We start from the raw sequence: 23,941 nt of genomic DNA on the forward strand, positions 1-23,941 counted from the left end.
ACGCCATATTTTCATACAAAAATTACAGTCAAACAATTATAGAGGACTAAATTCGATCGATAACTCCATGCCCTTATGATAACTTTCAAATTTTGAAAAAAATGCCCATCATTATACCTTAACATGTTCATAAACATTTGTCATTTAATAAAAGTTTCTGTTTTATTACCGTACTTGCACAGTGTTATTTACCGTAGCGAGGTTTTGACTTGTATTTCATGAATAATTTATAGGACGGAAATGTTATATTTATTAGGAAAGGCATGACAGAAACAACAAAAAGACTCTCAACAAGTAAAACAATATCTTACAATATACAGAAAAATGATTGGCGCCACAAAAAAAATGAAGGGGAGATAAGCCTGGATCAACGGTGAAGTCAAATGAAACTAAACATATACATTTTGCCATTTTCTAAAGAAAAAATTAAATTTCATTTAAACAAGGGACTAAAGGGTTGATAAAAATAAGAAAAATAAGGAAAGTAAGAAAAAGTGAAATGAGTGAAAAATTCAAAGTTCTTAATCAAATTAAATGAATGTAATGATTATTCAGCATGCTGCTTAACTAAGCTATGTTTTCATCAAATGCATTTCTATTTCTACAAATAAAACCCATGCTATCACAAAAATAAGGGGTCATTTTTACAAATTTTTTTTAAAACAATTTCATCTTTTAAATATCACCAAATAATGCTTGATATTAATTAAACATTTACATTATAATCAGCGATATTCAAATGACCCTTACCCTGTTTGAACTCAAAGTGATTTAGCAATTGCCACCAGTATAGAGCCAGGCAGCCTGCACATAGTGCAGTCCTACCAGTCTAATATACTGTCAGTAGCTAAATTTTCTGTATTTTGATATTAAAATCCCCTTAACTTTGAATGGACTGTTCCAAATTTGTTCCAAATTCAAAGTCGGGACATTCCATTTCACAAATCCAGCAGGTTTAGGGTATCAGGAATTAAAAATTATTGCAAAAAATATACATATAATCAACAAACAATCTATAGAACTAACTGCCCCCATCAAAAATCACAATATCTTTACTCACTATGTAATACAATGCTGACATTATTAAACTAATTTTGTGCAATCTTAAAATAGACTATATCTTTATGAAAAAGGTGTATTTACAATGGAATGCAATTTATCATGGTCCACAAAAAAATGAACAATTTTTACATCACATTATCACCTATTTCTTCTATAAAAGTTACATCTCACCTTTAAACTTAAATTTCCTCACTTATAACTTGAAATTCCCCAAACATAAGTTTAACCAATTACCTCACATAGACGTGTTTCTACTCCTTTTCAACCCTCTCCCACGCTCCTTAGAGGCTTCAAATACTAGTGAAAAAGGCCCCAAACTGGTTTTCATTTTTCAGAAATGTTTTTAATGAAAACAGCCATTTCTCACAAAATGCTCATGCGGTAATGGGTTAATTCCAATTTATTGTCTTGGAAATGGTTTTAACCTACAGTACATCCTTTCTACACCAAATTTCTCATTTATAATTTGAAATATATTAAAATTTAAACAATCTCACTTGCAGCTATAAATTTATCACTTTTAACTTGATATGTAAGCTAGCACTGTATAATAGCTAGGAAATCTTTTCATTGAAAATGTGTTGGGAGAAAAATTGTATCCCTATTGATGCCCAGTGCATTAACTGGCGTGCAGGATTTTTAGTTACCTGCACTCCCGTTACCTCAACATCATTCACTAGGACAAATAAGATCTTTAATTGTAAAGAATTATATCTTACAGAAAAATATTTTATATTAAAAACCTCAAAACTGCGTTTTTTTTTCAAAAGATACAGCGAAATATCTCAACAAGAAGCAATCTCTACATGCAACAATTTGGCGCAGCGATGTGAGCTAGAAAATACAACATATAATGATAGTGAGCATAGAGTTTACATACAATACTGTATGTTAGCTTGATTAGTTAAGTGTTCCTTGATTAATTAAGTTAAATTAATTAATATCTCAATTATAAGTAAATCAATTTAATTGAATACTTAGTTCTATTATTCTCCATGAATCAATCCTTTGCAGGCTTTTAATAACTAGTATATATATTTATCAACAAGAAACAAAGATATTAGGAGGACTTGTATATAATGAGACATGCCAATTAAATGCCATTTGTAATTTGTAAAAAAAAAAAGTACTAGACATAAAATACAAGGTATTTCAGAAAACCAGATTAAGACAATTTTTTGCCTCATCAATAATTCTGTAACTTGATTTTTTTATTGCATTTTCATTCGAACCAACACAATAACCAAATGGCAAACTTTCCAACTTTACTTCCTACGGAAGACCTCAAGCTCACCTATGTACTTAATGTTTAGCACAACCAATCACCTAAGTAAAACCACTAGATTGATTATATCAATAAATTACATCACTTTAGTGCAATAACTGGTTAACTCCTATTAAATTTAGAAGGACTTACCCTGTTACTGCACTAAAGTGACGAATTGTAGAATTAAACTACCAGGAACAGGATCAGAATATTTAAGGTAGATATCAGTTTGATGGAGTCTGTAACTTGTAATGTACCACAACCAAAGGAAAATATATGAGAAGTAACATACATAAAGAACACAGAACAATGATTTGATCACATTAACATAGAATTTAGACATACAGTGACAAACAGGTTATATATACCCTTACAGCAGCATGCCTCCAGACTCCAAGTTAAGTGGATATTTTTAAAATGTATAAAACAGTAAAATATTGTCAAGTTAACACAGAAAGTAGTTGGCACATTGTAAACAACACTTGAAAAGGGGAAATAAATGCCAAAAACAGGCCAGAATATGCAAGAACAACCCTTAGGGCATTAGTCACACAGTAGAAATATGGTGATTAATACTGAAAACCAGTCACTACTTGCATAAATCTTGCATATAACATGTTAATTATCTGTTAAATTGCAAATATTCATATTTTCTTCTTTACATTTTTTTTTTTAATTTCTTACATTTTTTTCAAGATTCATGTTCTTAAATAGTTTGGCTCATCTGGAGGCATGCAGCTTTAAAATGGTAGCTGCAATAATGACTTGTCTATATCACCAGTGGCAGTATGGAGCTAGTCCAATATGTTTGTCTGTGATGTAAAACCAGCCTTAACATCTATACAGGTGCTTGCTTATTTGTAGAATTTTGATACCAACATCCCTTTACATTAATAATGGACACTTCCAAATACAGTAGGACAAGCTCATTATTCAACTTAACATAGAAATGGTTCAATTAACATATAATCATACAATAGAATATACGCATTTATAATAATGACAGTTCATACTTGCATTGACAAACATTGCTTTAAAATGAACAGACAATCATAACTTAGATTCATACGGAAGTTTAAATATTCTAAAAAAACAGTTAACAGTTAAATTACAAACTTTCACAGTTTATGTTTATAAATAAGCTTTTATAGTCCAACCATTTTCAAAGATTCAAAGAATTTATCTTTAGTGAAACATTACAATTTATTCTATGGTCAGTAAAAATAAAGTCTAATTGGTGGTGGTAGTGTTGGTAGATTATCACCTGCATGTGGAGTAAGCCACTTTTAAATTCCCCAGTGCAAAATCTAATGGCTTTCTTCTTTTTCCCCTTTAAATCAATGTTCCCATTAATCAATACTGACACAGTAATATATTGCATAACATACATTTACAAACCACATAACTTTAATTAAAGCAATTAACAAAATAACGAACTGACAAATATATAACACTGTTAGAAAGCAGAATCTTGGTGCTTGGTTGCTAGGTTACCAATTATGTAACAGACTCATGATACGAGCTTGAGAAGCCAGTATGCCACCATATGAGGAATATGTTGACTCATCTATAAGGACAATCTACCTGAGTGATTGTGACTAACTGCCCCAAGTCTTGTTGACAAGGTTACAGTAACGTTAAATTACTAAATAATAATGTAAAATGATCCCACTACCATGACAAGATTCAGAGTTTTGCCAAAATAAAGAATTATCGGACTTAATGGATATCAGGACATATTTTTGTGTCCTAAAATCACACCAACACCACAAATGTCATATGGATGGCAATCTGTGTTCCCTTTGTTTATATTTAATACAGTAAATTACTACAGATAAGGGCCTGGGGCTCATCCTTGTTTAGACCCCTGGGGCTAATCCTTGTTTAGTCCCCTGGGGCTAATCCTTGTTCAGACCCCTGGGGCTAATCCTTGTTTAGACACCTGGGCCTAATCCTTGTTTAGACCCCTGGGGCTAATCCTTGTTTAGACCCCTGGGACTAATCCTTGTTTAAGACACTTGGGTCTAGTCCTTTTTTAGACCCCTGGGGCTAATCCTTATTTAGACACCTGGGCCTAATCCTTGTTTAGACCCCTGGGGCTAATCCATGTTTAGACCCCTGGGACTTATCCTTGTTTACACCCCTGGGTCTAGTCCAGGATATAACCGAATGACCATTTCTGAGTTTTAACTGGTGAAGGAAGATCGTACTTGCCTCTTCTGGGCATAATCTTTGACATTAAACCAGTAAAGTGGATAGCTGGTATGAAGAACAAATTAACAACACTGGTTGAAAATTGAGCATACAATGTTAAAGGGCAGATGATTCAAAATCATCATCCTGATTCACTCAGCCATGTAGACTAGCAAGTTAAAAGAACAGATTAGAGAAGACATTTACTTTCAAACTTAATCATCAAAACAAAACCTACTTCCAGAATTTTACAAGTGCATAAAACACATGCTGGCATTAAATTTTTCACATTCTCGATAACTTTCAAAAGAACTTGTCCTTGGCAGCTAAAAAATCCATCAACACCAGAAATCACTTCTTATTTCCATGGTAAGTCAACTGTTCCAAATAGTTCAAATCATAAGTACCGAATGTGATATTTACATTATGATATTCATATTTCACAATATTCACACTGGAGCATATTTCATAATGTGTTGATATAATATGTTCATAACACTGTATGCTCCGTAATGAGCTGTTAAAACATGCCAGCAAACCACGCCCAGAACTTCATTGACAGTATATAAATAATATTATTATCAAGTGCAATTTTCACAAATGTAGTATATGGTTAAAAATGAGTGAGATTTTAGCTTGTGATAGTGATGACTCATCACTGTTCAAGCCAGGACGGTGATTCGGCATTTGGAGCCTTCAGTTTGATGTTGAACTGTTTCAATGTTGCCTCGAGCGCCGATTGGTTGCCACTGAAGTAAGCTGAGATCGCATTGTGAAACAACAACAACTGTTTATGCATCACTTTGATCTGAAATTACAAATTAAAGTTCACAAATATTATCCAGTAGTTTTTCTCACTTAATTCAAGTTAATTGGGAAGAGGACCTTATACTCTTGATTTTGGGAAATATAATTGCTCCAATTGCTAATTTGGGTAGTAAAAAAAGCTGGTGTAAGTACAGATTTTTTGGAAAACTGCATGATTTTAAAGAAAATTTCAATTTCTCGGCAATAAGCCCACCTTACTTGTTTTCCTGAATAATAAATAACCTGGAATAACAATTTCTCTGCAAATGACTTATTACTTATCCCATATTATTTTTTATAAATTAATAATCAAAAGATAAAATTCACAAAATATTTTCATTTTTGTATTTATACTGTTCATGTCCAGAGATTTAACTAAATTAATCCACATGAGCTATCTGGGGATCAATAATGTATAAGAGGAGACTATGAACATCCCTGTATAAATCTCTGAATGTAGTAAATGTTCGTTTCACCCCAGATGTCATCTGTCATCCATGTTTTTATGTTTATACAGAATCCATAAATGGCAATAAACCTTTACAGGAAATCCATGTGTCACTAGGTAACAAAATCATGAACACAATTATAGGATTTCTGTTTCTTTTATGGATATCTTAATCAATCAAGATTTCCAAGACTCATTTCTGCACTTCAAACAGCTTGCAGTTATTGTATTACTAGATTCAGACCTATACAATCTGGACTGTAATGCCTTTTTGTTTTAGTTTTTTCTAGTTTTAAGTCCAAGCAACATTCTTTTATTGCTCACATCACTTTACTAGTAGAGTTAGACCTCAGATGCCCCTACATGTACATTATCTCATGCATAAGTGGACACCTGATGTTCTGTAAGCTTGTAAGATAGCTTCCTCAAATGAAAAAAATAACAACTTAACCCCTGGCAAAACCACAGAAGTGAAGGCCAAGTGGTTAACAAGCACTACTACCAAGCCAATGAACTCATGTGTCAACAACAGTAACAGATCTATGTATTATCATATCATCATTATAAAGCAAGGCTAATCTGCATATACATTGTGTATGTGCAATTTTGATCAGGCTCTCTGCTGTTGAAACTGATATAAAGTTCTCTTTAAACTTCTCACTATTTTAAATTTAAAGAAGTTCAAGTTCTACAGAGTCAGGGATAAGACGATGAAATTATATCAATGATTCAGACAATATTGTATTCCTGTATCATCATCACAGACATAAATATCATTCAAAATCTCAACTTAAACTGCTTTGAGAAACCTTACTGTATTGCATGATGCTGCAGCAATTTCATTATACACATGTACATGTCAAATAGCCTTTTAAAATCACAACACAATACTCCTTTGAGAAATCTTGTTTAATTGCACAATGATTTAATCGCACAATGATTCAGCAGTTTTATTCTTACAGGAAAAACACGCCAATAACTATGCTACAATAAAGGAAGATATTCAGGGTTTCGCACCAGATCAACATAATTTTCCTCTAAGTTTTCATCTTAAATAATCATATAAGATTTTACCCTCCTAAATATAAAATATATAATATATATTGAACATGCCTAACTTTGAGTTTGCAGAGCTGCACGGATCAACATTTGTGATTTTAAGATAATGGTTATGTGAAAATTGCTAAAAATCAAAATGTGAAAACTGCACAGAAATTTGGTCAACCAGACTACATACTGATGCCAGTGACAAGTACTAATTATTATTAGCAACAACACAGTTAATTACAGGTAACTTACCCTATTTTCATCTAAAAATTTGAGTTTTATTGCCACATCTGCCCGTAGTTTATCGTATTTCTCTTTCTGTCCCTCAAACTTGCGTTTCAATTCCTCGCTTTTAGCAATGTTGGCGGAATCTTTTGGTGCCAGATTCAGGTGTTCTATATCAGCTCTATACGCATCAAACTCCAACCTGTAAAATATAAATAATATTCATTGAGACTATATTAACCCTAACCACCCTATATATCTACAATGAGCTTGTCTATATTTTTCATCTGGTCAAGACCATTCATTAAATTTAGGGAAAATTTCAAAATATGTACAGACTGAAAAGAAAATAGTGCTGGCTGATCTTGGTCTGCACTGGTCGCATGGGTAGTCAAAATATATTGATAAACAAAGCTAGACTTTGAGATACTTTTGTTCTGGGTCGGGAGATGCTGCCCATACACAAAATAGCACAATATCTTGTTGAGAAATACAATTAGTCCGACAAGTCAGCATGGGTAGAATATGTTACAACCAGCAGTCTAAAGGTCAATAAACCAATTTAATGTTATCTAGCTCCAAACAATCAGTGACAGCTTTGAACTATGATTAATGGGTGGAATATTTGTGCATTGTAAATTTCCTCTACATTTTGTATATTTAAGATATAAACTTGATTTTTATATAGTATCAAATTTACAGGTATCATAAGACTTTCATAAAACCATAAATACATTGTACATGTAGCTTATTTCATTCAACTTGATGCAACTTCTTAACCCTTTCCCCCATGAGCATATTGTGAAAAATGGCCGTTTTCACTGAAAAGCCTCCTGTTACAAGTTCAAACTGCTATGAAACTATGAAAAATGCTTCAATACTAATCAAACTTGGCACAAATGTTGACTGGACCATTGCCTTTGTAACGACATGCTCAGTCTTAAATTTCCTGTTACCATGGCAACGAGGGGGCATCTCAAAATTGCCAAAAATCACTATTTTGCCTCGATTTTTTCCATCAAAATTTATTTCAAAGTGCTGCAACTTCTCAAGGGATTGAGATAGAGTCAAAGGCTTTTCAGCGTTGGTTAAACGTTACATTATGATCGACCTGGGGTCATTTTTAGCCTCTCACAAGTCCAAAATTTTCTTGGCGATGAGGATGAGGGGGACTCCGCCCCCCTTCAAACCCCCCTAACAGAAGGGGGCACATCCCCCTTCTGGCAACCCCCTCATGTATCTTTTGGATGGGGGGCGGCGCCGAAAAAGTGCTCAATTTTTTTATCAACATTTCTCAAACGAAAACTTATGTTTGGGGCCCAAATAGGACATTTTTTTCCTATTTGAGGCCCAAAAAAGGGGGGGGTCGAAAGTGCATTGTTTCGCGTATATATGTGGTAAAGGGTTAAATTAAAATTCAAGACGACTGTTTAAAAAAATATGATATACTCATTTGGTCACATGTTCTATTTTTCTGCTTTAAAAAAGCATTTTGAAGAATTCTCTAAGGCCAATGAGCTTTAAACTCTTAAGATCACGCAATACAAAATAGTAGTATTTCACCTATTTTTCTTAAATATTTTTACAATATCAATTCGTATAAAAAGAAAATCAAAGACTTTGAATAACAAAACAAGATAATGAGTTGAAGATAAAGAGAGTAAATTTTCAGAAAACCTCAATTAAAATCCATGCTGAAAGATTCTACGGAAAAGTGCTATTTAGATAACTTTCCATCTATCTTCTGTATTTTGTTGGGTTTTAATAAACAGATCATGTACAGAGAATCCTCGTAGAAAGAATTAAAGGTTTCAGAAACGCCAGTTTGATAATAACTCTAAAATTTAGAATGCTACATATCAAACATTTACACAAACATATAAAAGTCACGTCATGTCACGTGATATAATTATGAAGTCTACAAAACTTTAGAACAAAATTTTAAGGGGAAGCTTCGTAAATAATACCAATATGAAGCCAGGCAAGCTTACACATCTGTTTAGTCTAACCAAAATCTTAACACTATATCTATGGACTTATAAATGGTATGATCATTGAAAACAATGGACAACCTTTTTCATGCTAAATATCTTCAATGGACATGTCCACATCTTAATTGGAACAAAACAATTCATCAATTTTTAGGAAAATTTCAAAATACAAAATATAACTACTAAGTGAAGAGTAAACAGTGCAGACCATGATCAGATGGCACACATGTACTGGTTGACCTTGGTCTGCATTGGTCACATGGGTAAATCGCCCCGCCAGCTGGCTAAAGGTTAAAGCGAGGCAAGTTCATTATATAAACAATATAATATTGGCAATATTTAAGTATATCTAACTTCCCTTACACCATGTACCTACAGTTTACAGAAAACATATTTTCTATATTGAAAATTATTCTGTCTGTGATTGGGTTTTTGTTTCCCGCTGCAAAATTACAGTAACAATTATTCAAAATATAACCAGAGTGCTACCTTTTAACAAATATATTAAAGCATAACATCGTAAAGAAGACAAAAAAAAAACATGAGAGAAAAAAGCTGATCCCATGAACTGCTTTATTAAATCATATGTACCTTAAAATCCGACTTCAATGTGAAACAAATATATTAAAGCATAACATCGTAAAGGAGACAAAAAAAACATGAGAGAAAAAAGCTGATCCCATGAACTGCTTTATTAAATCATATGTACCTTAAAATCCGACTTCAATGTAAAACAAATATATTAAAGCATAACATCGTAAAGGAGACAAAAAAAACATGAGAGAAAAAAGCTGATCCCATGAACTGCTTTATTAAATCATATGTACCTTAAAATCCGACTTCAATGTAAAGCAGCATGAAATATTTCATAATGAAAATCAATCATTCATAAAAAATTAAATTATAAAAAATAAACTTTCAATAAAGCAAACAAAAAAGGCACATTAATTCATAACTGTTGTTTAACCTAGTAACATTTTTATACCCCTCCTTTTCCAATGACCTTAAAGTACATGAAATGGAAAATATTTCTATATCTAGATTACACAAATTATTGCTTATAATTTTTCACAGCCTAAACACACATGAAAAAACATATGAGTTATCTATTACCATGAAAAGGACAAAATGTACAAAACTCTTCTTACCATATATATTAAGCTTGGATAGATAGTTATCAGGTGTCTTCAGCATTACAACACTTGAGTCTAACATTGTATACTATATAGTGTTTTAAAGCCTGTTTTTATAACTTTTCTACTCAACTAAAAAACATTAGAATAACATCTTTCCAAACATCATAGGATGGTCAGATACTGCAATCTTCTTAATCCCCCTATTTTGCAAAACACTGTGATCCCAAGTGCTGCTAAAACATTACCCTTCCCGACTTCCCCCTTTACAACAAGCACTTTAATACAGCACTAGTGCAAACACTTTTACATTTCTTGTTTTACACCCATATTCTTGCAGAACAGTTAGACAATATCTTTAGCAATGTAAAAATAGGTCGGGACAAAAAACCTCATCAGTCTTTCTATGTTTTCATCTTTAAAATCAGAAAAATCCTCTATTTTCTTTCATATTTCCACATCCTTTATTACAAGCTAATAAGCAAGAAATTAACATTACATAAATACTGGAAGCAAAATATACAAAAACTGAAGTTTTTTTCTGTACGACCCTACCTTGCTGTTTCGAAGTTCTTCACTGTAAGTAATGTATCATCCATTGTTTTGCTGATCAACGTGTTCACAGATGATGTGAAGAAATTCATTGCTCCTGTACAGAAAACAACAACCATTAGTCAATACATAATATCTACATAACAAATATCCACATGCAATCTTTAACAGGAATTGTAACTACAATCAAAGATGATTATGCTGTGATTTGTGAAAGCTACTCCAAGTTATAAAATTTATGTCACAGGAGAAGAAAAATGTGCTGCCTGACAAAGGACCATTCTAAACAAACTCCCCCACTTTACTGAAATTTGTTCCCAAATTTTCAAAGAGTACAGAGAACAATTCACAATGTCTCCGAACTTTAACCCTTCATAGCCTTAGGTTAAGATTTAAACCTGAAACCTCAGAATACCGTTTCACAGTTCTACCAACTGAGCTACTTGGACCTCTTCAATTAGTCTCACTAGTGCAGTCACCCCTACTAGTGAACATCAATGTAAACTAATAAATTAATATATAGAAATAGAGAAGACATTTTCTCTTTGTTCACACAATTATTCAAAAAACATCATATCTTGTTTACACAGTGTTTATATATAACATGGAAAACAAGTGTATAAATGAAAATATCCAAATTTCTGAAAAACATCCAAACTTTACATGGTATTATTATTCTATCAACTGAATGTTTTTGGTATACTCACCTAACAGAGTTTCTCCATTCCTCACAAGTGCTCTCTGTGTCTCACAGTTGTAAGTGAACTCGTCCTGTAACTCGGCCGACCTCTGAGCTTGTTCCGAGAACGCTTCACCTAGCGCCCTCTGTGTTTGCACGACCTGGGAGAAATGATTTGTTAATGCCCTCGACAACCGTAAAATATTCTCGTACTTTCGTTTCGTGTCTCTCAAAACTTCTATCTGTGCCTCAAGTTCTAGATCAACTGTCCGTGAACCTTTTCCTAATTTCTCAGATAACAATTGTTTTGTACATTTATATGTATTTATACTCCAGTTTTTAACTTGTTCAAGTTTATTCTGTGCTGTTTGTGTCATTGTTTGTTGCTTAGGGACAAAATCACCGTTCAAACTCCGCGACTTGATCACTGGTGATGGCTTTGAAACTAAAAAAGAAAATACTCCTGGGTAAATCATTACCAAAACAACTGAAACAACCTCCGTTAATTGTTTATTCAACATGTAACTTTCAATCATTATCAATTAAAATATTTTCCCAGCCATTCATATGTAACAGGATGTATGTACGTTTACTTAACTTAGAATGACAAGCCATTCAAATGAAAAAGACATTTTAAATCTTAACAAAGACGTATATTGTACAGAAGAACAATCTCTCACAAAAGGTTGAAGCATTTCATACAGAATTTACACATACAATTGTGTTTGTATCAATAAAGTGAATGTAAAATATTAAACAACTTATTACATAATTAATTGCTTTTATTCTTAATTGAATTATTGCATAAACAACCAAGAAAGTGTAAGGCCAGAATGTTGTAACCTTAGTGCAGAAATGGGTTAACTCCTATTAAAATTCAATAGAAGTTAACCCATTACTGCACTAATGTGATAAATCGTTTTATTGGATGAGCCATAAGTTGTGTTGTTGTTGTTTTTTTTGTTTTGTGATATTTTATTAATATATATAATGTTTTGAATGATATTATTCATATATTTAAGGGCTGCTTGCTGCAGAAGTACTAAGATTTCTGACCTGGCTATGCATGGTATACCTGTGCTTCAGATTACATAACTTTATTAATATGACATTGACATCCTTTTTATTCCATACATACAGTTCTAAATTCAAATCTGGGAGTGTCCATTATACTATGTCAGCAGGATGAGAATTTACAGAAAATGTGAGAATCTATCTATTTGCTACTATAAACCATGAGAATTCAACTTGAGTATATAGTAATTTAAACATTTTATACAATTTGTGGTAAAACACATGCTTATTCAATTACAAATGTTTCATGGATATAAGAAACCTTGAAGGTCAAATCCTACTTTTTACAATGTTTGAAACGTGATATTTAATCTCTCATTAAGTTGTGTGCATGTATATAAATCACTATTTACTTTTGATATAGAGCAAAACTTATGTAGTTCAGACAATTCATAGATATTTTAAACAAACTAAAATGCAAGGATATTTATAAGAGCTACTTTTCCTTTTCATATACTAGAAGAACCACAGCAATTTTAACAGCATTAATTTCTTTTCAACACAACACAAACAGAAAAATTAACTTATCAGTTAAATATTTCTCAAGAACAATAATTATTAATAAAAGAATTTCTATGATTTTATTAGAGTTTAAATTTTCAGGAGTGTTTCATTTTCAGTCTCTTAGTATAAATGAAGACATCATTTTTTACAATTCTTTTTTTTTATTATTAATCAATGTGTATAATATCCATAGAAAATAAACAAACTCTCAAGCAGTACTGAAATCTACACTTATTTGAGAAAATCAGGTATCATAATCAGTCACTTACCTGGTGGTAAATTAAGGGACTGTGACATGGGTACTTGTCCTCCATCAGGCATGTGGTCTGACTGGGACAGAGCTACTGGTTTCTGTGGGGAGCCACTCTGAACGGTATTGCTGCTATCACTGAGCGTGGGACCGTCATCCATGATCTCCTGTAAGTTACGTTCAAACTCGTCATCGTCCATCGGCATCCCGTTCATACTGGCTGGTATACTACTATCAGCCATCCTGAAAAAAAAGATAAATAAATACAATAATTCATAATTATAACCACTAAAATAACTAGTGAAACACGTTTTTGTACTAACAGTGTTTAATATTTTCTTTTACAGGAGACAGTGACCAACTCTTTGGGCATAATATCCTCATTCAAATCTCAGGAAAAGGTGAAAGAAAAAAACAATGTCTATGAAAAATAGCAATTTTTGGTGGGAAATTTATGATGCAAGAAAACCATTTGCAGGAAAAGAGGCGATCAAAAGGAGACTTTTATGCCTAGATTACAAACATAATTTAGCTCGGAGACTTAATTCAAATGTTGGATTGAGACTAAAGTAAAAAAAAATTCAGCTTTAATCGTGAAGCAATACCAGTCCACCCAGAAATCTAGTCCAACAATCACCGTTTCTATCTCACCAACTAACTCATAGTCTTTTTTTTAAATTTATTTTAGGTAAAAGGTGGCACATTGCATAAAAGACAAAGGCAAAATACATATTAAATTCAGCAAAGGAATGCCGATGCTCAATGGTCCCAAATTTTTTTTATAAATTTAAAAGTGAACAGTGGAGATCCTGACCAGACTGCATGGATGTGCAGGCTGTTCTGGATCTGCACTGGTCACAACATCATGCATTTAAATCCCTGTTTCCACTTTTTTGGGAAAAGGGATAATAAGATTACAAGGCATGCCCACAAAAACAACTTGGAAAAACTAGATTTAAAATAATATTCTAAATTAATTGGTTAAAATTGCAGTTCAAAATTTAATATGTCAAAATGTGATAGTTCAATTTTCAAAGATTTTTTCGTCTTAAAACTCTTTTAAACATTAAAATCATATTTCAAACACAATCAACATTATACATAATTTTGTAATAAAACAATCAGAAAACAGAACTAATACCATAGTAACAAAGATATCACAGATTTTATCCAGCTTTTACCTTTTAAAGAACACTAGCTCAGACATAATTAAAGACTGTTGCGCATATCTGTATACACATATAATAATACATCCTTTCAGACATGCAATCTACTCACTAAAAGATTTACCGCATTGTACAACAGTGAAAATATCATTTATATCAGATGTTGTCGTCACACGTCTATTTTGCTTGATTTTAATGTATATGTATGTATTTATATTGATCACAATAACATGTGTTTCTTGTAGGTTTTATCTACAAGTTATCTACATCTACCTTGACAGGTAAATCAATGTCTTGCCCCTTCAATAATGCTCTGACATCCACCATATACAACATGACAAGATCATAAGAAAATAGTAATGGCAAGGTCTTTTCATCTCTTGATAACAAATGACTTTTCAACTTAACATTGTTGAAATGGAAACAACAATCAATATGTGTTGTTTTTTTCTCTCACTATCAACACTGTCCGGGGAAACACATGGCGACACATTCAAAACACACATAGAATATCAAATTAGTTACCGACAACAGCCTGTCATTTAAGTTCACAACACTAACTTCACATGTATTTCACGAAACACATTAAAAACAGTTGTCATGTAACATAATTCTATATCTTACACAACCGTTAACATATGAAATCTGGCCAGCTGTGTGATGGTGTTTTTGTATCACAGTGGGCAACAGCTGGGGTTTTTAACCACATTATTTCTGGCCAATTTATATAAATCAACCTTTTCAATTTAGAGAAATAAAACAGTATAGATCTGGTACAGAACCTATAAAGTAATCAATATTGCCTATACAAGAGAGTCTATTCCCTTTTTAGAAATTTTGTTTAAAGGAAGTCTAGAAACTGCTCTAAAACTATATAAGGTAAATGAAAATTCAAAAGAAGTAGAGCAAACCACATATCGATGAATCAATCCATATATACTTTTGTACAGTAGCAGGGAAATTATGACCCAAACCACTAAATGAGAATACATCAAAAGGAGAATTGTTCATGCTAATTCAAGACAAATTGTGTATTTCACAAGGGGATATTTGTCAGTCTTAAAATGAAATTTTCATACTAAGAAATAACAGCTTTTATTGACTAGGTTACCTTTGAACTTTTTGTCAATAAAACTTTTTTTTTCATTTCCATGTTAAATTTAAATAATGAATGCTCTGAATTTGGAAATGTCCAATGGTAGGGATTTTGATATCAACATTATAAACATACAGTATACAGTCTGGTGAGACCAAGGATTTTCAGGCAAGCCTGACTACACTATTGCCACAATCATCAGCAAAACCAGTCTACATTCCAAATTTACCCACATTAAAATTACATTGTCAATTAAATGTTTGTCCAAAGTCCCATTTCTCATTACATTCACAAAAAACAGACTTCTTTTATTAGGCCCAGAACTTCAATCAAGTCATAATTGGATTTACCAAGCATTAACTGAACTTCAAAAAGATTTGTAACATGTGTTCTCTTTAATCTTTCAAACAAGACTGACAAGCATAACTGACTGGCTCTCAGTTAACTCAGATTAAACAAGAACATATAATTGATATTAAAACAATGTATCATGGCACTTCATACTTGTAAGGTTATATATATTTAAATCTGAGAAAAAAATCATTCTGAATATTCACTGAAAATCAATTTTACAAAAAAATCAATAGTTTTAGACACATTATGCCTAAGAAATTCATGTTTGATTTTTTTTTAATTCTTTCGAAATCTCAAACATGTATTTTGGGATGTTATAATGATGGTTTTAGAGCATGTAAGAAGTTTACCAACTGAAGAAAATAGGCTGAATGTGCAGTAATGTGTTGTTAAGTTAAGCAAAGTGTAAACAAAGTAGTATTTTGACTTCCATACAAAATCACTATAGTTATACCAATTGCAAACAGAGCAAATGAAGCAAAAGTAAGATCATCTATGTGGCAAATGATTTTTTTTTTTTGAAACTATAACAAATTACCAAAAAATTTTTGAAAAAAAAGGAAAGCTTTTCTGAGGCATAATGGGCCTTTAAATAAAAAAAATATCTTTGTAAAGGTGTTTCATTCTCATTTTACACACTAGCTTTATTAACATAATTTATTACAAACCCTTAAGTTCTAAATGATCAATTATTTAAATTATCGCATGTACCTTAAATTTGTAAAGTACAAAAAAATTAATAACTATATTACCTTTGTAAGTTACATTTACAATGGTTTTACTTTTAACTAGTTTTAATGTTTCAAAAGTTTATGGATAAAACTTTTTTACACCATTACAAATTGTTGATCTATGCAAGTTTCCGAAATTAGTTACATTTACATTGGTTTTTAACTTTTACATAGTTTTATTATGCAATAAAGCTTCTATTTACTGACATAATGGGGACCAATAACAATACAAATCAATCTCTAGGAAACACTGTAATGAACTGAACTCATTAATAAACAATTGATAGTCTAGCAATTACTTGCTCCTGGGGATCATCTTGAAAATCTGTACAAACCAATATTTACACACATTTGTGACATTACATTCAGACAGACTACAGCAAATAAATACATCATGTATCAAAATCTTTGTTTTTAGGCCAATGTCAACACATTTTCCATTTTTTGGGTCAACCTAAACGGCTTCCCTGGATAACTACCCTGCAATTATCAATTTATCCCCAAGGGACTGACTTATCCCCAAGTGACCAACTACTAATCCCACATAATTTCTGAATCATCTGTGAGAGACAGTTGACCATTAGACTCAATGTCTGAGCTCAATTATCAAGAAAAAAAATCACCTCATCTGAATATCAAACCAGCACCCAGAGCGTTACAAATGTACCCCTGGATCACAAGCTCCTATCATCAGCTACATCCATAGCTAGAATCTTACACTGAAATATTTTTACATATATGCTGAAAGCTGGATATTAATAACTTAATTATGATAAATCACAGACACGGTTACCAGCTGTATAATTAATACATATTAATATCAGCTGAAAAACTGACTACTTAAGTATTAATTATGAGTAACTAACAATTTAAAATGATAACTGTCATTTCATAACTAGCAAATAAACATCTTGTCAAAATATTTCGGCGTGCACAAATCTAGATTTCTGACATATATTTGTTCTGGGTCAGAATCCTACTAGAGTGTAGATATTGCCCATACACAAAATAGCACAATATCTCAATGTGTTGTACAATAAGTTGGACTAATAAACATTATGTACATAGATGATGCCTTAACATTTGTAAGAAAGTTTGCATTTGTGACATATTACTTGTCTCTAAATCCCTAGATAACTCTTAGACTAGTTAATTAATCTCAGAAGAAACCACTAGATGACAGCCTGTGACAAAAGCTACAAGACTAGAACGCAAAATCAGTAAATCTTTAATCAAACTACTGTACCGTTCTCAACATGTTAACAATACAAGCTTTTAAAGGCTTTATATCCCTTGCACTGCTAACTTTTATAACAAGGAATGTTACATAAGAATATGAATTACTATGCTATCTTTATGTCTATTTTACATAAAACGATATGTCAGAACAAAAGTATGTAAGTTTGATTAACTACCACAAAACAATGATCAATTACAATCAAATTGTAAAAACAAGCTATAGCAAACTTTATGACCTTTGAACAACCAACATCCACCTCAACAAACATGTAAAGATTTATTTACGGCCAAAGCAAATAAATCAAAATATAAAGCATCCCTTACCCATTAATTGGCTGAATTTCTAAAATGTTCTTGTCCCACATGGAACTGTCTTATTATCAATATAAGGGATTATTGGATATTATTAGAAAATTTTAAGTGACCCATCCTGATCCAACAGTATAGAGCCTAGTTAGACTACACGGATGTGCAGGCTGGCCTGGTTCTTTCACTGATGACAAAGGATAATCACTTTAAATTCCAGTAGCTGAGTAGGTTACTGATTAAGACTTAAGTGACAAGTCAACATATAGCATTCTTTCATATAAGTTACATACTCCTCATCTCACCAACTGTCCTTGTTTTTCATTCTTTAGGGAATGTCATTTACTACTTATTTCTAACCTAATCTTAATTCAATCTTTGTAAATATTATAGCCTTTGATCCTACATATTTCTCAAATCAATTTTCCATAGTAAATATGGGAGTATTCATCTTGTAACTTTCAGACATTTCAAAATTCCCGAACAATTTCCTGATTTCCAAAATTTTTGGACAAATCTTTCCAATTTTAGAAAGTTGCGTCAAAGACAGTTATTGTAAATTGTATGACTAGATGTCATCTACAGATGAGGGAAATGTTTTCAGACTTGGAATTAAGGTATGCCACTACTCTAGATAACAAACTGAGCAAAACAATGGTAAATTTACCAAATATTGAATATCCAGTTTAAAGATCTTTTTTTTTCCATTTATTAAAAGAATCATATTTTGTATTTTTCGAAATTATAATGTTTTCCTAGAGCTAATCTCAATACAGTATACTTATTGCAATGATACTTAGCATATGTGTGTGTTTTAGGTTAAGTCTAAGGACGTGTTTGACACAAAAATTCACCGATACACACACTGCCATGTTATCTTAATTTAATTTGTACCCTGATCAAATGAAATGAAGTGATGAAAAAGTAGTTGCAAAATTTCAAAAACATAATGATAAGTTGTAAATTATTCCGTATTAATGGATGAAAATGTAAACACATTTGGTTACGCAAAACAAGATGGCAGAAATAGACTTACTTCAAGGGCCAATGAATCTCGCCCAAGAAAATTGTGGGTCTGGACGGGAAATTTTTTTAGAAATTCTTAACCCTCTGTAATATACATCTCTGACAATATTATGATAGAATCCATGAAAGATAGCTTCTAAATGCTGGTACAATTCAAAGTTTACCACACTAACTGCTTGGTACAATTCTAGGGTCTTTCACATAATGGTTCACTGGCATTGCACCCCAAGGTATCTATTTCTAGTCACTGCCAACTTCTTGAGCAAGTGTTATGTGTTGCAATAAGCTTAGCCTTTCACTATAAAAGACTTTATTTATATTTTCCTAATATATTTTCCTGCTGACAACAGTACATGAAATAATAAGCAAGAGCACAGTGATTCAAATTGGGTCGACCCTTCCGCCCAGGACAGACGACGTAAAAAAATTAACTCAGTACACCCTTCAGGCCGAGAAAATTACTGTTCCTAAGATAATATGACCGTCAAATTTTCATAGTTATTTGTCAACATTTCCTTGAATAATTTAATTTCTGATGATTGAAGACAAAACCATGTTTAGCACGGGAAAAGAATACTTGTCATTGCTGAAAATGTTAAATCCCAAGCATTTTTTTTTATTTTTGATGAGTGAAACTGTAACCACCAATATGTGGGATGTGGAATATCATTAGCCAATCATCTTTATGACCAAATTAATTATCTGCATGGCTCTTTGATGATTTTGGAAGACGAAGATGAAAGGTCTGTTTGATCGTTTGAACTGTGTCAATGTCAAAAGTACCTTCTTATTGCCTGTTTTTTAGCAATGCCAGGGTTGTCATCAGTGTCTATTCTAGGAATTGAAAAATAGGGGTGATTTTCCCCCCTCTATTTAAAAAAAGGGGGCGATTTTCAAAATCAAAGGGCGCCAATATAAACTGCCAATGTTAAATCGTCTGCATTAAGTTTACACTGAGGCGTTGAACCGATGAAATAAGTATTTAAAACGATAATATTAATTTAAGGCAGCAGAAGTTGTCCCCCCTGAATTTTTAAACGAAAACAAATTATTACAGAACTGCCGCGATTGATTATAAAGGGATTGGCAATACAAATAATCGAACTATCTTTCACGTCTAGATCGTAGCCAAGCTAGGAATTGCCTCATTTTTCTTGATTATTTACTACACTAAAATGGCGCCCAACTGTCAGACCTAGCACACTAGTTCCGGTCGATACGGAACATTCCGTTAATTTCCGTCAACTCACGTAACCAGTACCATACGGTACTAAATTATTATAATTAGCTTACAGTAACCTCCCTTCGGTTTTCGGTGTAAATGTAAACAAAACAACCAAATATGATGCGGGATGGAAGTTTTACGGTTTTATTAACTTTTTTTATAGATGCGCGATTTTCACGCACATGATTTTGAATTGTGCGCGATCTGTTAAATACTAGCGTGAATCGCGCAATCGCGCGTCCTAGAATAGACACTGTTGTCATTAACATATTTTGCAGAAGGTTTGTTTTGAACTTGAGGCGGTCATTTCTGTCTTTATCATGCATAACAAAGAGTGTTTTCTTAATTTTGAGGCGGCCATTAATGCATTTGAGACAGGCATTTTGGCCTCCTGCCGCCTCTTAATGACAACCCTGCAATGCTATATGTTGCATTTTTTTATTTGGAATGATACAATTACACACATGGGTAATTTTTTACACACAGATAACTAGAATAAATGCTTTGTAATAAGTTTTTATGCTGAAGAATAATTTATGCTTTTTTAATTAAAAAAAATTCTAGAAAACGACAATTTAGATTAAAATTATAGTCAGGAAAAAGATAGCCCTTGATCTACTGATGCATAATGATCTGTAATCACTTGATTCGTATCATATACATTCTAATTAGGCATGTTGATCTTTTACATATCTTACACATACATCCGTGAGAGAAGGACAATAAGTTTTCTCTTTCTTAAACAGAGACTGAATATGCATTTTAAAAGTTTTGTTTATCTTTTAAATCAAAATTGCGCTAGTTACAGACTGTAAGAATTACATATTTTAATTTCTTATACCAGTTTACCTTAAAACTTATTTAGTGATAAAAAAATTTTTAAGTTTTTTCTATTATTTACAACAAATTACATAACATTTTTAAGATTTTTACCATTTACAAATTAGCCTTATTTAGGACAACTATTCTAAGGAAAGAATGTCCAATCACTGAGAGGAAAAAAATACATCACTATAGGTCACAAACTCTTTTATAGGTCACAAACTCTTTTTCTATCAGTATAAACAGGCGCATATAAAGCCTTGAAACTCCTTATACAGTCTACAGCCCCTATAATAGGTGCATTTTATAATTATTACACTGGGAATCAGTCAGTGGTTATATGTCATCACTGTGACAGTGTCATTGCATGCAAAACAAAAAATTGCAAATGATAGTACATTTAATAAGCAATTTACAACCAAGATTTGATAATATTTCACAAATAATGGATTTTATAAAGCATGTGCTATAAAATAACATGTATAAACAGGATAAAATAACATGTATGGGGAAGCCGGTGGGTGGGGTACTGCATATAGCAACAAAACATTATTGCATTTAGAATTCTACCTTAAAAAAGGCATATAACACATAAAAGCAATTATTATCATTCACTTACTCTATTGGTTTATATGCTCCAAAATGTCAAACGACTATTCACTAAATAAATTTAAAAGAATTTAAGAAATTTATGCAGGAATAGAAAAATTGACAGGTTGGCGATGACGTCATACCAGACTGATACACATTAGTCACATGAAAAAACCTATTTAACGAAATAAAGTCATGGTCGCGGAAATATACGAAATTGTCACTATTTTCTGAGTTTCAAGGTAATCCATATATTGTAGCTTAGCACATAAATATCCTGTAAATTTAATATTCACGCGTATTCAAACGGTCTACTATCCATATACAGTTTATATCTAAACAAATACTTAGAATAAGATCCCATACAAATTCATTATTTCTTTGTATTGCAATACAAAGAAATAATGAATTTGTATGGGATCTTTATACAATATATTGTATAAAGGATATAAATTTGTGGTTCAGAAAATACAGAAAACTATCGGAACTTTGTGGAATTTGATGAGAGATTGTGTAAAAGTTTAATTTTTTAAGTGTATTTCATAGTACTGTTGGTATTTGTAAACAGACGGGCATATTTTATATTTATGACATGGTTTTAATGCCGTGATTATGCCTACTTTTTGCACCTTTGTCTCATTTGAACAGGCATGCATGAGTCCTACTAGATAATTATTTTTTTAATATTTATTTCTCACTGACACTAGCCTTATTGGAGACAGACTGTATTTACCTCATCATTATGTCTCTGTAGAAAGTTGGAACTGCTAAACTATGTTTGAATGTGATATTTTTTTTCATTTACATACATGTGAGGGTTCGGGCTTCAACTCTTTCTCCTGATTCCTGTGAAACTTTGTCCAACAAGCAATTTAACTATTGAATATTTTAAACGGAGACAGATCTAGGTAAAATGAATCTCTTTTATTAAAAAATGCATTTGACAGTACATGAAAATTACATCTTCATTAAAATTATTGACAATTAGGGAGTGATGCAACAATTACTCATGAAGTATCACTTGCAAAGGAACGAATATTTAAAAGAAAACAAATATAATAAATAGGTTGATTTTAATGAAATATTTGTATTATAGAAAATAAGTACATTGTTGTTATAAAGTTTTATTTTAATATGATTTTTAATTGCTCTATGTACACATTTTATTTTAATTTTAGACATTACAACAGTAATAACAAAGGGCAAAAGTGTTAAACAACAACAACGACGGCGACGACAACAACTGAGTTACTACATTAGCACCTGTAAAAATATGTTGACAGTTTTATGTTTCAACACTATATATATGAGCAATAAAAGACATTATGACAGATCTGGGACCAAAATCATCTTTTGTCCCAGGACAGATACAAATATGAAAGAGCACTTTCCTGCACTTTTGTCCATTTTTGATACGACTGTATGGCAAGTGTCCAAAGTTTGTCATTTGACTATAAAGGACTTTTTAAGATAGTTTAATGATTGTTTATTAATGCAAAATAGTAAATATTAACTAATTTAATTGTTACTTTTACAAAACAATAAAAATTACGCATTTTCAGAAGCGTCAACGGTACCACATACTTAACGGTGCAAGACAAACCGACTCCGATCAGCCCGGCCCCAAGTCAGTCCGGCCCAGATTGGTAAATCCGGTCCAAAGTCAATCTGATCTCTGGTCAACTCGGCCCCAATTTTATTATGATCTATTTAACACTACTTTTTATTTGTTAACTTTTTCTATTCAATAAAATGATTCGTGATATCAAGTAATGGAACGTGTTTCTAGAAGCACAATTAGTCTTTGTAGCTTTTAAAAACTTGTTAACTTAACGCCATTCCTTGTTGATCTTGTTTATCATATTTCAAGTATTTTATTACCATTATTTATTTATATAGAAAAGTAAAGGTCACGATTTTTAAAACTCCTTGAAGACATTATCTTGTGCTTTTTTATTTTGTTAATTATCCGACTTTCTTAACAGAAAAGGTTAATGGAAAAGTGGTGCTAGGTAACGTTTCTCTTCTTCCGATTACGGGTCTGTACAAAGTAGAGGGCCCCAAAGTAGACAAGGTTTTCATGAAAATCTGTTGTTGACAGCTCTTTGGAGCAGTACATGTAAAGCAAGACAAAACACAAAAAAGTCATACAA

General features: G+C 32.1%; 1 protein-coding gene across 3 annotated transcripts; it reads right to left on the reverse strand.

The window, feature by feature from the left end:
* Positions 1-1,324: 1,324 nt before the first annotated feature.
* On the reverse strand, positions 1,325-21,972 carry LOC132755766 (arfaptin-2-like). Of its 3 annotated transcripts, none has more exons than XM_060746680.1 (7): positions 14,414-14,497; positions 13,252-13,475; positions 11,433-11,849; positions 10,729-10,822; positions 10,026-10,043; positions 7,077-7,251; positions 1,325-5,330 (listed from the first exon to the last, which is right to left on the reverse strand). In XM_060746680.1, exons 1-7 carry the CDS (start codon positions 14,437-14,439, stop codon positions 5,178-5,180), a joined length of 1,107 nt encoding a protein of 368 aa, XP_060602663.1. In that variant the 5' UTR covers positions 14,440-14,497; the 3' UTR covers positions 1,325-5,177. The 3 variants fall into 3 exon arrangements, with proteins under 3 accessions (XP_060602663.1, XP_060602665.1, XP_060602664.1); XM_060746682.1 differs by lacking the exon at positions 14,414-14,497 and adding an exon at positions 21,817-21,972 and having other exon boundaries at positions 1,326-5,330; XM_060746681.1 differs by lacking the exon at positions 10,026-10,043 and having other exon boundaries at positions 2,180-5,330; positions 14,414-14,490.
* Positions 21,973-23,941: the final 1,969 nt, after the last annotated feature.

The sequence above is a fragment of the Ruditapes philippinarum genome, unplaced genomic scaffold, assembly GCF_026571515.1.
Source record: "Ruditapes philippinarum isolate M1 unplaced genomic scaffold, ASM2657151v2 ctg3229_1_1_1_1, whole genome shotgun sequence".
Classification (NCBI taxonomy): domain Eukaryota; kingdom Metazoa; phylum Mollusca; class Bivalvia; order Venerida; family Veneridae; genus Ruditapes; species Ruditapes philippinarum.

Coding starts and splice junctions, on each gene's coding strand:
- LOC132755766 (XM_060746680.1), bottom strand. CDS start 14,439: ATGTCTGAGCTAGTGTTCTTTAAAAG. Junction 10,823..11,432: donor GAATGGAGAAACTCTGTTAG/GTGAGTATACCA, acceptor TTTTCTGTACAG/GAGCAATGAATTTCTTCACA. Junction 5,331..7,076: donor AATTTTTAGATGAAAATAGG/GTAAGTTACCTG, acceptor TTGTAATTTCAG/ATCAAAGTGATGCATAAACA.